The sequence below is a fragment of the Bison bison genome, unplaced genomic scaffold, assembly GCF_000754665.1.
Source record: "Bison bison bison isolate TAMUID 2011002044 unplaced genomic scaffold, Bison_UMD1.0 scf7180017864038, whole genome shotgun sequence".
Classification (NCBI taxonomy): Eukaryota; Metazoa; Chordata; class Mammalia; order Artiodactyla; family Bovidae; genus Bison; species Bison bison.
The window spans coordinates 4,021,491-4,036,944 of record NW_011494610.1 but is presented as its reverse complement, the minus strand read 5'-3'; the positions used below and the strand labels follow the sequence as shown (position 1 = coordinate 4,036,944).

The 15,454-nt window shown below is 54.8% G+C and overlaps 1 protein-coding gene across 1 annotated transcript in view; it reads left to right on the top strand.

Moving 5' to 3' along the window:
• TMEM189 (transmembrane protein 189) overlaps positions 1-15,454 on the top strand; it is a 119,777-nt gene that overhangs the window by 2,027 nt on the left and 102,296 nt on the right. Inside the window, exons 2-4 of the mRNA XM_010835122.1 lie at positions 10,528-10,577; positions 12,854-12,965; positions 13,131-13,241. Coding sequence (XP_010833424.1) covers positions 10,528-10,577; positions 12,854-12,965; positions 13,131-13,241 — 273 coding nt within the window. The remainder of the gene's footprint in view (positions 1-10,527; positions 10,578-12,853; positions 12,966-13,130; positions 13,242-15,454) is intronic.

The window sequence follows — 15,454 nt, the reverse complement described above, 5'->3', positions numbered from 1 at the left end:
TGACGCACCTTCCTGTACTTGGAGCCCCTAACTTGTTCCCACCTCAGGGCCCTGGCCTCTGGGGTTTGCTTCACCATCAATAGCCCTCTTTCAGGTCACAGCTGCTTCTTGGGGAGACACTCTCTGACCACCCTACTTCAGGAAGCCCCTGGCCACTGTCTGTCACACCAGCCTGCCGTGTTTCTCCTAAACGGGCACCACGGTCTGAAATGATGCTGTTCGCTCACTCACGCACTGTCTGTCCAAAGGCGGGGATTGTTTTGTCTGTTCTGTGATTGGACCGCGACCTCTTGCCCAGGACCTGATGCACAGTAGGGTCTCAGTACATCCTAGTGGAATGAATGAGCAAATGAAACACGAGTCATAGAACTCGTCGGCAGCAGAGTCTGCAGTCCAAAGAGCTGGCATTTGGTGAGCATCTACTGAAGCGCCAATACTCTGGCCACCTGATGCGAAGAACTGACTCCTTGGAAAAGACCCTGAAGCTGGGAAAGATTGAAGGCAAGAGCAGAAGGGGACGACAGAGGATGAGATGGTTGGATGGCGTCACCAACTTGATGGACATGGGTTTGAGCAAGCTCCCAGAGATGGTGATGGACAGGGAGGCCGGCATGCTGCAGTCCATGGGGTCGCAAAGAGCCAGACACTACTGAGCAACTGAACTGAACTGTGTGCCAGTCACCACACTGCTGTCTCATCCTCCAACGGTGGCTTTATGGTGCCCATTTTGCAGTTAAGATCAGGAGTCCCAGGCTTTAGGGCCTTCAAAAGGACAGAGCTAGCCTTGAGCTCAGCCTGGGGCCCCAGTGCCTGGGCTCTGTCCTCTCCACTCAGCTCCCCACTGGTGAGAGAGCTGGGGGAGGGGAGCTGAGCCCCACAGTGCACACGCACCCCTTGTCTCAGACAGAGCCTCCTGAGGACCTCGCTGTCCCCGCCACCTGGTGGAGCCCTGGGAACCAAGCTGGGAGCCAGGTGTGCGGGCAGCCTGGCCTTACGCCCGTCGGTGCCGGGAACCAGCTAGGGGAGCAAAGAGTCTGGACCCGTCCCAGGGCCGCTGAAGGGGGCCACTGGCCCCAGGTGAGCTCCTGGGGGTCCCTGGGGCTCGGACAGCAGCAGTGGGCACAGGGTGCTTCTGGGGGCCCAGAGGCTCGGGTCCCACCTGCCTTCCCCTGAGGGCAGAGCTAACCTCTGGGGTTCTGAGTGGAGGAGGCAGGTAAGCAGGGGCCGACAGGCAGCCTGTAAATGCCCAGGGCAGACCCCCTCCTGCGCTTGCTACCTGTGTGTCCTTGGGCAGGTCTCTTCACCTCTCTGGGCCTCCATCTCTGGCGAGCGGGTGGTGCGACTGATTCTAATGGAGCCACTATATTTAAGGTCTGCTCGGGCAACAGGGAGGAAAGAAGACAGCTGAGGGGTTGGAGGACAGGCTCCTGCTCAGGTCGAGGAAGCCCCCCCTCCAGTCCACCTCCCACCCTCGGAGGAGGAGTCTGCCCAGCCAGACCTGGAACAGGGAGTGGGAGTTTGGCGCAGAGAAGTAGAGAGAAGGGCGCTCCGGGCAGAAGGCACAGCCTGGGCAGACAGCGGGCATTCTGCCCGGGGAGCCTCCTTCCTTGCTCAGGTCTCAGCTCAAACGCCACCTCCTCAGAGGGGCCTCCTGCTATCTCCAAGGGAGGGAGCCTCCCCGCCTGCCTGCCATCAGAGCAGCTTCCTTTCCTCCTCACACTTAGGGCCGTCTCAAGCGTTAGTTTATTACTTGTGTGCCCTGCCAACTCCGCCCGGACAGGGACGCGTCTGTCCTGCTTGCCGCTCTGCCCGAGGGCCCAGCACAGCAGCTGGCACATGGCAGACACCGGCCCCCGCTCCGTGCCTCGCTCTCCTCACCCGCGAAATGAGCGCCATGACAGCACACCCCTTACTGCGGTGTTGTAAGAACTCAATAGTTCGCATTTGTGGAGCCCTTAGAAAATCCAGGCCCCCAGGAGGTGCTCTGCATAAGTGTATAAATTAAAAATACCATCACTGCCTTAAGACAATCAAGGATGTGTAGATTAGAAAGTCATAATACTGAAGATCCCCAAAGCTGTGTAACCCAATATGCTACAGTTTATGTTTAATTCCAGGCTCTATTTTACCTTTTGCCCAGCTTTTTATTTTGACAAATTTTAAATGTATAGAAAATAAATAAATAAATAAAAAGAAAACATGGGGCCATGAAAGCCTACAATCTCACCAGTCGATTGACGTGGCTCAGATGGTAATGAATCCACCCACGATGTGGGAGACATGGGTTCGATCCCTGGGTCGGGAAGATCCCCTGGAGGAGAGCATGGCAACCCACTGCAGTATCCTTGCCTGGAGAAGCCCCTGGACAGAGGAGCCTGGTGGGCTAGAGTCCATGGGGTCACAAAGAGTCAGGCACGACTGAGTGGTTAACGCTTTCAACACTGACTCCCTCTCACTAGATAGAACGAGAAAGATGGATATTTATACTTTTATTTTCTTGTCTTATTCTTCCTTTCTGACCCATATGGGAGCCAGTTGAAGACACCAAGATAATTTATGCCTAAATTCTTCAGCTGTTGTAATTTTTTTTTTTAATCTCTTGCTCAAAGAATGTATGAATTCTCTGGAACCAATTGTAACCAATTCCCTTACATATTTGTAATTCTGCAAACCTGCTAACATGTGAATCCTTGAACCTGGGAACATTTGGTTCTAGAAACCATCATCTGCGGCTTCTTGGAGTCCACGCATGCTTGAGGCTCTACCTCTTGCTCCCCTGGGATTCCCGGAGCCCTGCCGCTGTGGTTCAGGAAATCTGCAGGGCGTCTGATGCCTCTGAAGCCAGATTCCCACTTCCCAGAAGCCAATGCCCGGGACTGAGCAAGGGGAAAACCCAGCCAGCCCTGACACGATGCCAAGCCCCAGGGATGTCAAGTGGCACAGGGCCTGGGTCACAAGCCCAGGGGTGAGACCCCGACCTGGCCGCACCCACTAGCCCTGCAGGGCCTCCCCGGGGTGCTCAGGCCTCCTCAGGCCAGCCTGGTGAGGGGCAGATGGGCGGCCCCCACCCCCGCCCTGCTCATGGAGCAATCTTCTGAGTCACCCCCACCTCATGACTGGCCTGCCCGCCACCACGGAGGCCTGTAATTAGCCTCCTCCGAGGCTGGGTCTTATCGGCCCATCGGGGCAGACCAGGGAGGGGACGCCCCAGAGGTCCCCACAGACGCGGCCTGTCCCGGGGCTTGGTGGCACGCAATCCGGGTGTCAGCCAGTCCCACGTCCAGAGGCCCACTTCAGGCTCCCAGCATACCCCCAAGTCTGTTCCCCAAAACTCGGCCTCAATTTCCACCATTCAAGCCATGTTCCTGCAAAATGTACATGGATCACTCACGTGTCAGAGAGATTTTGCCAAAGCCCACCTAAAGAACCAGAGCCGTTAAGCACCTGAGGGGTCAAGGAAGACCCACTGGGGAGCTGCCTGGGGTCGTGACTGTCAGGCAGCCCTTGCAGGGGGTGCTGGAGAAGAGAGGAAAGAAAGGATGTCTCCTTCCCTCCTCCCCTGGTTGGAGGCCCTAACCCTGGTGCCTATTCTACAGATGAGGAGACTGAGGTCCAGAGACGCTCCAGACCAACTCCCACCTGCCGGGGTGTGCTAATGTTGAGGGAGTGGATAGGGGCCTCTTCCAGGGAAGGGGGAGCCCTCTACTCCCAGCAGAGAGGACAGCAAGGGCAGTCAGGCTGCGACCCAACACGCTGAGTACAAATCCACTTAAACCTTCGTGCCTCAGTTTCTTCAACAGCGTCAGCTGCAGATAAAAACACCATCCTCCTCGTGTGACGCTGTGAGAATTAAATCTGGCGCAGACTGAGGCTCCTCCTGAAGACCCAGAGTGGGCTTTGTCCTGCCTCCTCTTGATCCTGGCAGACCCCCTCCTAACTTGGGCTGAAGGGAGGCAGGGAGGCCGAAGTGTGCCTCAACCCAGGGAGGCTAACTGTGTCCCCCATCACCTCACCTCCCACACACGTCCCCGGAGGCTGCAGCTGATCCCCAGATTGTCCCCCACTCCAGAATGGGGCTCCCTAGAGTTAGCACCCCAGCCCCACACCTGCACAGACACACACAGACACATCTCCAGGCCTGCAGCAGGGCAGGTTGCTTTGCGTTTATTAATAATTTCCTCCCTCCATCCCTCCCCCAGACCTGCTCAACCAGTCTCCCCACAGGCAGCAGAGCTGGCCTGACATTTGAACCGACTATTATTCTCTCACTTGTGGGAGCAGCCAGAGGGAACATGGGCCCTGTGTCCTGAATCCTGGGGTGGGGGAGCACCCAGGCCATCCACAGGTCCCCCTCCACCCCGAGGTCCTGGGCACAGCATTCAAGTTGCCCAGGGCAAGGGGTTCATTGACCCTGAAGACCAGGTAAGACAGAGAGATTAAGCCCCTGGCAAGGGGCAGACTGGAAAACCCTCTTGAACGGGGCCAGGAATGTGGCGTGGTTAAGAGTCAAACTCAGCATCAGGATTCACATCCTGGCTCTGCCTTTGACTTGCTGTGTGGCCTGAAACAAGTCACTTGCACTCTCTGATCCTCTGTTTTCTCCTTTGTAAAATAGGGATGGTGAATCCCCACATTGGAGGGTCAGTGAAATTTACAAAGCCCCAGGACCAGAGCCCACCTGGTTCCCTGGGGCCAGGGTCTGCTCACTGTCTTTCTTCCTGGGAGCCCAGGGAGGCTGCACCCAAGTGTGACCCCTGAGACAGAGCCCTGAGGCCTGGGGCCACTAAACCTTAAGATCTGGGCCCACCTCCAGCTATCTCTGAATTCCACCAGTGGGAGCAGGCCGGGGTACGTGTCCCCCTGACGACTCCCTTGCTCCATAATTAGCATTCGTGGCTTCTTCCTGATAGTTAGGCAGCGCCTGCAGAACCCAGCACACAGGGCCAGACCCAGCAAGGCCCTGTGCTGCCCACGGCAACCACGCTGGCCGGAAGAACAGAGGATGGCTCGGCACAGCGAGTCCTGGGGCCGTGGGGAACCACCGAAGGCCTCTGAGGAGGGGCGAGACCTGAGCTGGGCGGGTCAGATGGTCGAAGCTGAAAATTCAGGGCCTCCCAGCTGTTCCTCTCAACCTGTGGAATAGCAGAATAGCCAAGGGTGCAAGCTGCCTGGATTCAAATCCACTCAATACCTGGAGCGTTGTGGCCATGAGCAAGTCACGGTGCCTGCATCTCCGTTTCCATCGGTCGAAGAGGGGTGGTAACAGTCTATAGGAGGGGGTTTATGTGCAGCAACGACTCATGCGTGCACACAGTAGGTGATTCATGCGCGCACAGTAGGTGATTCGTGCGCACAGTAGGTGATCACTAAACAGGAGCCGGGGGCCATTTCTGCACCCAGCCACTGTCACTCTTCATGTTGTGCCCTCTGCCCGGGAGGCCCTTCTCCATTTGTCTCATATGAGCTCCCGTGCATCCCTATCCTGCTGCTGCTGCTAAGTCGCTTCAGTCGTGTCCGACTCTGTGCGACCCCATAGACGGCAGCCCACCAGGCTCCCCCACCCCTGGGATTCTCCAGGCAAGAACACTGGAGTGGGTTGCCAATTCCTTCTCCAGTGCATGAAAGTGAAAAGTGAAAGGGAAGTCACTCAGTCGTGTCCGACTCTCAGCGATCCCATGGACTACAGCCTACCAGGCTCCTCCGTCCATGGGATTTTCCAGGCAAGAGTACTGGAGTGGGGTGCCATCGCCTTCTCTGTGCATCCCTATGGCCCCATCTAAATATTCCCTCCTCAGAGGAGCCATCCCTGACCCCCTACACACACACACACACACACACACGCATAGGAATCCTCTCTTCTGGGCTCTCTGGTGCCACATTTGGTGCCTCCTTCAGCAGCTTGGCCACACTCCGGGTAGATGAGCTGATGCTCTGGGGTTCACCATGGATCACCATCACTTGGCATGCAGGGATTGCGGGTGGAAGGAGTCCTCTCTTTCTCTCTGTCTCTGTCACTCTCTCTCTCTCCCTCTCTTCTTATTTCTTTTATAATTTCAATCAAAACAGACTCAAAGCATCCCTGCAGATGTGGGAAACGCTTATAGTTTCCAGGCAAACTGAAAAACTTTTCTCTGACCACCTCTGGAGAAAAGGAGAGCAAAGATTTCCAAAAGGTAAATTTGAGATTGAAAAGCCCTGTAATGAAATGTGTTATAGATTTGGAAAAAAAAAAAAAAGAAATACCATGTGGAAAGATAAGAAGAATAGAGTAGATCTGTGTGTGCCAATCCGGAACAGGGTCCAAGATAAGCTGTCAAATAAAACAAAAATAGAATGAGGGGCAGACTGATGTATGCAAGACATTGGCTACCATTTGTGTGGGTAGGAGGGAGACAGGAAAGGACAATTTATAAATTTGTTTGTATTATGTAAATTAGCTCTGGGGGAAAAATTGGTAAACAGTGGCTGCTTCTTGGGGGAGAAAGTTGGAAATTGGGGGTCAAGAAGAGTGGGGACTTATTTTTCACTCCGTATTCTTTTGTACTTTCTGGAGTTTGTACCTTTCACTTACAGGAGCTATTTAAAAGTAAGCATGTGAATAAAGTTTCGGGCTTTGGAAACACACACTCCAGCACCAGGCTCCACCTGATGCAGGAACACTCTTCAGCACCCCTGACAGGCTCTCCTGCCTTGAACGCTCCCAGTGATGGGGAGCTCAGTAACTCACTAGCCAGTTAATCCATCCTGGGGTGGCTTGGAAGGGTGGGGTTGGGCTCAAGGAAAGAAGGCAGAAATGTGCGTCTGGGGCTGCAAATAGATGCCTCTCTCATGTCCCCGAAAGCAGATAGAAATGTGACTTTCCAACTTAGGGACCTGCTCCAAGGGCCTGTCTGTCCCGAGGCCCAGGCGGGAGGTGGGCAGGGTGGCAGGGCGTGCTCTACTGTGACTCAGGCCCCACGGGTGCCCGGGGCACAGACAGCTTCCCAGGGCACAGGGCTGTGACTCAGGGCCACACAGCAGGGCCAGCCCAGGTGGCAGCTGGCGGGCCACCAGCACACCCGCGCCCTTTTCAGCCTCGAACCCCAGCAGGGCTTCTGTCCCCGGGCACTTGGCACCTGGCTCAGCGCTGGCCCCCGGCAGAGGGTGGGATGGGGAGAAGAAGGCTCTGGCACCAGGCGGCCTGGGTTTAAACCCTGCCTCAGTTTCTCCCTCTGTACAGGAGAGAGCCCCATCGCCCTGCCTCCTCACAAGGCTAGTACAGAGATGCTCTGAATTCATCACGTCCACACCAGAAGCAGCCCCAGTACGGAGCCAGCACTCAGTAAACGTCTGCCATTACTGCTATGGGTGCCCAAACTGTTGTGAGGGTCACTGACCCTGGAGCCTCGCAGGGAAGCCTGGGCACCCCACGGTCACCCTGCATGGCCCGGTGAGCAGGCCCCGAAGGAGCAGGCCTCTGGGGCACCCGGAAACCCTGAGGGGCTCCTAGGTCCTCCCCCACAGGTTGGAGGAGGGCAGAAGTTTCCTCTTTCATCAGCTGTGCCCCATGCTTGGCGTGGTATCTGGCACACAGTCAGGGTGGGCTTCGTGGGCGTGTGACCAGGCCCCTCCCACGGGGCCCCACGTTCAGACGCTCCCTTGCTGGCACCATCTTGAAATTTTTCCTTTTGAATAAGAGGCGCTGCATTTAATTTTGCACAGGGCACCCCCCACATTCTATAACTAGTCACGTACGTAGTCAACACCCTGTGTGGATTCCGGACTTCCCTGGTGGCTCAGAGGGTGAAGATTCTGCCTGCAACGCAGAAGACCCGGGTTCAATCCCTGGGTTCAGACGATCCCCTGGAGGAGGAAATGGCAGCTCACTCCAGCATTCTTGCCTGGAGAATTCCATGGACAGAGGAGCCCAGCGGGTCATAGTCCATGGAGTCGCAAAGAGTCAGACAGGACTGGGCAGCTAACACAGCAGCATGGACTTCTGAGTAAACGAGCGGCCGGATGAATGTTGCCCGTGGCATCACCTTGTACCTTTCACCCCGAGAGTCGTGGATTCCAAGGCTCCTTTTACCGACGGGGAAACAGGCTCATGGAGGTGAAGAGATGCACCCCAAACCACCCAGAACTAGAACCCTAAAGCCCTGGTGCCCACGGCAACCTCAAGCGCGGCAGGCTGGGTGACGGGAGGACAGAGACCCAAGGATCTCGGGGGAAACTGAGGCCCGGCTCAAGGTGGGAGCTGGCCCCGCTTGGCGCGAGTGCCTGCCCAGGAGGCGGCCTGGCCAGGTGCCTGGTCAGGAGGCGGGAACCTCTGTGAATCGCTCCTCAGTCCCCGCGACCACAAGCGGGTTGGGTGAAAGGCGGCGGCTCCCTGCCCGCTTCCCCGCCGACGTGGGCCCAGACAATGGGCCTTTGTGCCCGGCGTGGGCGGGTTGTCAAGGTGCGCGGCCCTGGCCCGGAGCCCTGGCCTCAGCCTCCACGTGGGCCAGGGGGCCGGAAAATCCAGGAGACAAGGAAGCAAGGCCTCTTCCCGAGACAATCACAGCCAAGGAGATGGGGGCACAGAGCAGGTGTGCCAGGCCCCCAGGGCCACACAGGCACGGCGTCAGAGGCCGGGCAGCAGCCTGCGATGCCAGCCTCCCGGTCACATGGCTGGGGGTGCCCACCCCACAGCCGGGGCTTGGACTGCCCCGCTGCTCAAACCCACCCTCGGACAGTCGGCAGAGCCGGGACACCCTCCCTCTCTCCTCTCACTGCCCCTCTCACGTCCCTGTCCCAAAGGAGCTCAACTGGAAGTGACAAGCCCCCCCATCTCTCGGAGTTCCCCCCTAGACTGCCACAGCCACAGCCCTGCTAGGAAATCATGACCCCTGGGGGCTCCATCAGACCTGCTCTAGAGCTCTTTATCCTTTTGAGACCACATGCCTGGTGGGGAACCGACTGGTCCGGCCAGCACTGCCAGGAGCTCCACTTTAGAAGAGAAAACAGAGGCTCTGATATGGGGCTGAGCTCTCCCAAGGGCCCCCAGAATGCAGCAATAACGTGTAGCTGGACTCCAAATATTTCCACTGACCTCCAGAGAAAGATGGGGGCAAAAGATGGGAGCCTGGCCCTCCCAGCACCTACCAGCTGGTGGGAAAGACAGAAGTCAACAAGAGGGACAGTGATAATAAAGAGTAGCTACCAGTTATTGAGCATTCAATAAGTGCTTTATGCACAGAATCGCATTTCACTGTTGCAAAATCATGGGGAGGCAGGTATTATTCTTGTCCCCATTTTACAGATGAGGAAACTGAGAGGTTCAGAAGAGGCAATTTACCCAAAGTCAGTCAGCTAACGGATGGATCCAAACCCTGATCCCTGAATGTCTCTGCTCACTCAGCCCCTGCCAGGCAGGGTGAATGGTGCCCAATTACCGATGAGGACGCTGAGGCTCTGGGCAGCAACGTGACACGCCCAAGGTCACACAGCCAGAGAGTGTGAGGGGGGCTTCAGCCCCGGGCTTCTGGCCCCCAGAATCCAGGTCTGGGTTCCTTCCTCCTCTACCTCAACCAAGTCTGTGAAACGTCCCTCGGAGCCATCTGCACCAGCGGCCCCTCCTCCTCGTCTCCCACCTGACTGGATGCAGCCGCCCCTCCGCCCCCATCCCCTCTGGCCTCTCCCTACACAGAACAGATGCTTATGAAAATCCGGAAAGAGCATCCCAGTCGGGAGCAAGCTAAACGTCCATGCGGAGAGCTTGCAGGAGAGCACTGTGGTCTGTCCGCAGGACAGATCCTACACCAAAAATAAATAGATGCGCCCGAGCCGCCGTACCGATGGGGATGGAGCTTGAGAACAGGACCCTGAGTGGGGAAAAAGCAAGTTGCAGAAGCAAACGTGACACCACCTGTTAAATCACACCCACAACCGAACAGTGCCCCGCTCTCTAGGGGTGTGCGTGTGTGTGCGTGCCCACAACCAAAACAGCACCCCGCTCTCTAGGGGTGTGCGCGTGTGTGCGTGTGTAAAAGCATAAAGAAACAGTACCCCAGCTCTCTAGGGTGTGCGCGTGTGTGCGTGCCCACAACCAAAACAGCACCCCAGCTCTAAGGGTGTGCGTGTGTGTACATGTGTAAAAGCATAAAGAAACAGTACCCCAGCTCTCTAAGGGGGTGTGTGTGTGTGCGTGTGTAAAAGCATAAAGATGTTGGACAACCGCTTTGGGAAATTGGCCATAGCTACAAGGACTAAATGTGTGCATCTATAGCCTCACTCTTGAACATACACTAAAAGAACTGTGTTCTTAGGTCTGCCAAAAGATATGCATGAGAATGTTCGTAACAGCGCTATTTGAAATACTGGAAACAAGGGGGAAAAAATGTACATCTCCATGGACAGTACAGCGATTATATGAACTGTGGTCTGTTTACCCAGTGGACTACTGCACAGGGAAGGAACCAGAGACACAAACACGCATCCATCCCACCAGGGTGAGAGAAAGCGCCAGAGACAGAAGAGCACTCACAGAGTGACTCCATCTGTATGCAGTTGGAGAAGAGCAAAACCAAAGGCTCGGAGCGGCCTGTGACAGGATCCAGGTAGTGATCCCACAGGCCATCAGATTACACAGTTGAGACTGGTGTATTGTACTGTGTGTACGTTATACCTCCATCAAACAAACAACAGAAGGACAAAGACGTCTGTGGAATCACGAGCACCAAGCCAGGCCCGCAGTAGCTTCTAGGAGAAATGCAGCCGGGAAGGGACAGGGGCCAGAGGCACCGTCTCCCCTGGGCTGTTTTCTTCTTCAGCCGAGTGATGGCTGCATAAAAGCTGACTGTATGATCTTTCAAATGTTTTTCTGATTGTCTGAAATATAACACTGAAAAAGCAAACCAAAACCGAAAACCATTTCCAAGGCTTCTGCTACTCCGGAAGGCACGCTGGTTCCCCACTGCCTACAGGTTGAGGCCCACCCTCGTTTTCATGCCATTCAAGGTCTCCTCCTGGGCCTCAACCTGTCTTTCCAGCCTCCTCTCTCACTCCTCCCCACCAGCCAAGCTGGTCTCTGCACTCTTTCCCTAACACACCTTAAACATTCCCAGCTCCACGCCTTTCCTCCCACCTGGAATGCCCTCCCCATTCCTGTCTACTTGCTCTGTGCCAATTATGCCGAGTGCTTTAAGCTATTAACTCCTGAAATCAGAGGCTGAGCCCTGGGGAGATTGGAGCACTGCTCTCAGCCCAAAACAATCTCCATCGTCACCCCCCAAAAGCGATCCCAGAGAATCCAAGCACAAAGAGTGGTTCTGCTGTGCCACAGTTCCCAGGTGTTCCTCCCACACCCCATTTCCGGAGTCCCCTCGCCCCACACCAATAGAGGAATTCTGGCCCACTACCGATTTCATCTTCACTCATCCCTAAGGGTTGGGTCTGTATCATTCTCATTTTACACTGGGGGAAGCAAAGGTTCAGAGTGTGCAAGTGACTCGTTCAAAACACTCAGCGAAGACTGTCTGGTTCCTGAGACCTTTGCATCCCCTGAAAGCTTGCAATCATGACTGGCTCCAAGCTTGCTCCTGCCTCATGACGTCTACATGTGCTGTTCCCGCTCCTGGAATGCCCTTTTCCTAGATCTTTCTGTGCCAGCTCCTTCTCATCATTCTGGTTTCTGAATTCAGAGCAGCCCTTTCCAGATCCCACTCCCCGCAACCAGGGCAAAGCACAAGCGTGCTAAGTCACTTCAGTCGTGTCTGACTCTTTGTGGCCCTGTAGACTGTAGCCCGCCAGGCTCCTCTGTCAATGGAATTCTCCAGGCAAGAATACTGGAGTGGGTAGACATTCCCTTCTCTGGGGGATCTTCCCGACCCAAGGGTGGAACCCGTGTCTCTTCCGTCTTCTGCACTGGCAGGCAGGTTCTTTACTACTAGCGCTGCCTGGGAAGCCCCGGGGCAAAGTAGTCCCAGTCTTATTTTATTCTAGTCCCATCACTTGGCATTATCTGAAATTGCTCTGAGTATTTATTCCCTCACTTCTCTTCTATCTGCCACACGCACAGCCCCTAGGACAGAAGTGCCACGTGCAGGGTTTCTGCCATTCAGTGTGGTGTACCGGGTTCCGACACTGCGGGCGCTCAGTGAATGAGCGAGACCACCGCCACTGACTGGCGGTGCCCGCCGGGATCACACACTGAGGGTGCGACAGAGAAGGGGCTCCGCGACCGCGCAGGACCAGAGTCTCTGCTCCTCAGCCCTCAGCTCTACCCGGGGCCAAGGCCGCATATGGGCCAAAGAGGCGGGAACGAAAGGTGACGATGCTCTGGGCCGGGCATCCTGGCAGACCCCATCCCAACCACCAAGCAGGCTGAAGGGCCCCACGTCCCACTGAAAACATGTATTTTTTTGCTCTTGATATTTCTGACTTTGTTTAATGGTACAATTTTGCCCTCATATTGTTGTTAATTTTTAGTTTGGGGTTTCTTTGTCTTGTAGCCCCATTTCCCCAGGTTTTTAGCATTTTCATAGATGCTTATAAAGCCTGTATGGCCCCCATAGGGTAAAGATAAAAAGAGAGAAACACTAAGAAATGGGGAGAAAGAGACAGAAATGAAAGAAGGGACACAGAGGCAGAATAAAGAGAAATAGGCGGACATGGAGAGACAGGTACAGAGAAGGACAGAAGAAGGATGATGAGACAGAGAGAGGAGACACCAAGAGGCAGACGGAGCGAGGGCCCGACGGCCGCGTCTCCTCTGTAGGACGTGCGCCTCGCCAACAACTGCAGCGCTTACTGCACACTTCCCTCCTGCAAGCACATGCCACGCACGGTTACGTGAAAAACTGTGAGGTGAGTGTTACTCTCACCCCTGTTGTAGAGGCGGGACACAGCGGGGCCCCCAGCTCACGCCCGGTCACACAGCCAGCCCACGTGAAGCCAGCTCTAAGCGGCAGGTCTGCCCCAGACAGAAGGCCGAGCCACCTCCTCTGGTAACGGGTCTTGGGGTTTCTAGATTTGTTTTAGGGCAGCTCTTTGCAAACTTGGCTGCGCCAGCCAAAGATGGCACGAGTCCTGATTCGACAGGGCCGGGGCGGGGCCCAGGACGGCATTTCTTTCAGCCTCTCAGGTGGGCCCGACTGACGCTGTGGACCCAGATCACATTCGACCAGCACAAGTGTAGAGGCCTCTGTCAGCCTGAGGATCTGATCGGCAGCCTCGGATCTCCATCCAGGCCGCAGGCCCTGGGGCTCCCTCGGCCCCTTTGGGTCAGTCTTCTGTTCTCAGCGCTTCCTGTTGCTCTGCCTTCAGATGCCTGGGAATTCCCCATAAGCCAACTGCTGCGGCACACAAAGACAGCTGCACAAAGATGTCCATTGTGGTGTCGCTTATGGGAAAGACGCACTGGAACCACCTAAGTGTCCACCAGCTGGGGACTGTTCAATTACACCGGGATCCATGCGGCCATTAAAAATGGGGGCAGAGCAAAGCTGAAAACATGCATGACACCTGACCCACAGTTCCACTTCTAGGAATACATCCTCCAGACTCGCACATGGACACACAGAGGCTTGCACAAGGCTGTCTGTTGCAATTTGTAGTGGTGAAAGCCTGCAAGCAACTTGATGTCCCTGAATAAGGAACTGGTTCACTAAACAGTTCATTTCTATAAGGGCCTACCCAATGGGCTTAAAAAAAAAAGCAAAAAGGACAGTCCTTTATGCACCTATGTGGACCTTCTCCGAGGTCTACGGTTCCGTGAAAATAACAAGGCATAGAAACAGTGTGTAGGGTCTTCTAATATCTATAAGGAAAACAAGAAGAAAGAAATGATATGTTTTTGTTTATCTATGTGTAGGACTCTTCTGGAAAGCAAAACAAGAAAACATCTCGGCGAGGAGCTGAGGGAACAGGGACAGGCAGGACACAGGCTTTACTGAACTACTTGTACCTCTGGGATTTGGCACCATATAAATGCATCATTGATCAACAAAAATTAATAAATGTTTAAAGAAGTTTAAATGAGAGAAGAGTGCTACATTTGGGGGTGTGGGGAAATGCTTCTGATGAACTGTTGAGGGGAGAAAAAGGAGACGACCCGATCTTTATAATACAGTGTTCACATATACCCATGCGTGTAGGTACAGAGAGAAATGTCTGTCAGGAAACTGTTAACAGAGTCGCTGCTGTTGACGCGCTCTGTTAGTTCATTAATCCTCACAAAGGTGGGGGGAGGAGGATGGGCTGGTGTTGACCCCATTTCACAGGTGGGGAGACTGAGGCCCAAGAAGGGCAGTCTCCTGGCCAAGGTCTCACGGTCAGGGCAGGCAGAGCGAGATGAGCCATGGTCACTGGGCCACAGGGCCCCCTCAATTCCACTTGGGTGATTTTTAATTTTTGCTTTGAATTTTTCAGCGTTGCTGGAATCTAAAACAATGAACCTGCCTATCTGTCTGTCTGTCTCTCTCTTTCTCTCCCTCCCTTCCTCTCCTTTTAAACAAAGTTTTTAAGAAAAGGCCTTCAGAACACCCATGTTCCCACATTAGCCATCCCCCTCGCCTAGCACACATGTACCCCTGGGACTTGCCTTTGAGCCCCAGGTATGAAGAATCCCGGGGACAGCTTTTAAGAAGAGCACATTTTAAGACTTCCCTGGTAGTCATATTAGGTCTTCCCTGATAGCTCAGTTGGTAAAGAATCCGCCTGCAGTGCAGGAGACCCCAGTTCGATTCCTGGGTCAGGAAGATCCCCTGGAGAAGGGATAGCTACCCACTCCAGTGTTCTTGGGCTTTCCTTGTGGCTCAGCTGGGAGACCTAGGTTCAATCCCTGGGTTGGGAAGATCCCCTGGAGAAGGGCAAGGCTACCCATTCCAGTATTCTGGCCTGGAGAATCCCATGGACAGTCCATGGGGTCACAGAGAGTCGGACTCTACCGAGCGACTTTCACTTTCACTGACTGGTGCTCCAGAGGATGGGGAGTCCGCCTGCCAATGCAGGAGACACGGGTTCAATCCCTGGTCCAGGAGGATTCCACACACTGCGGAACCACTAAAGCCTGTGGGCCGCGACTACTGAGCCCACAGGCTGCACCTCCTGAGGCCCGAGCACCGAGCACCTGCGCTCCACACGAGAGAAGCCACCACAGTGAGAAACCCACGCACCGCAACAAGAGGCAGCCCCCGCTCGCTGAGACTAGAGAAAGCCCATGTGCAGCAAGGAAGACCCTGTGCGATCAAAAAAAAAAATTAAGTATATTATATATCAAGCCAGGGCAGAGAGAATGTTCTGGATAAAAGGAGACCAAAGAGATCCTATCAAATGCAGGGCCTGATCCTTGACTAAAGTCCAGACAAGAAAGATAAACACACACACACACACACAGAGCTATTGAGGACACTTTGGAGCAACCTCAGTAATTTGGACACAGACTGGATACTAGGTAACGTGACCAGACCAATGCTAACTTTCTTGGACGTGATCA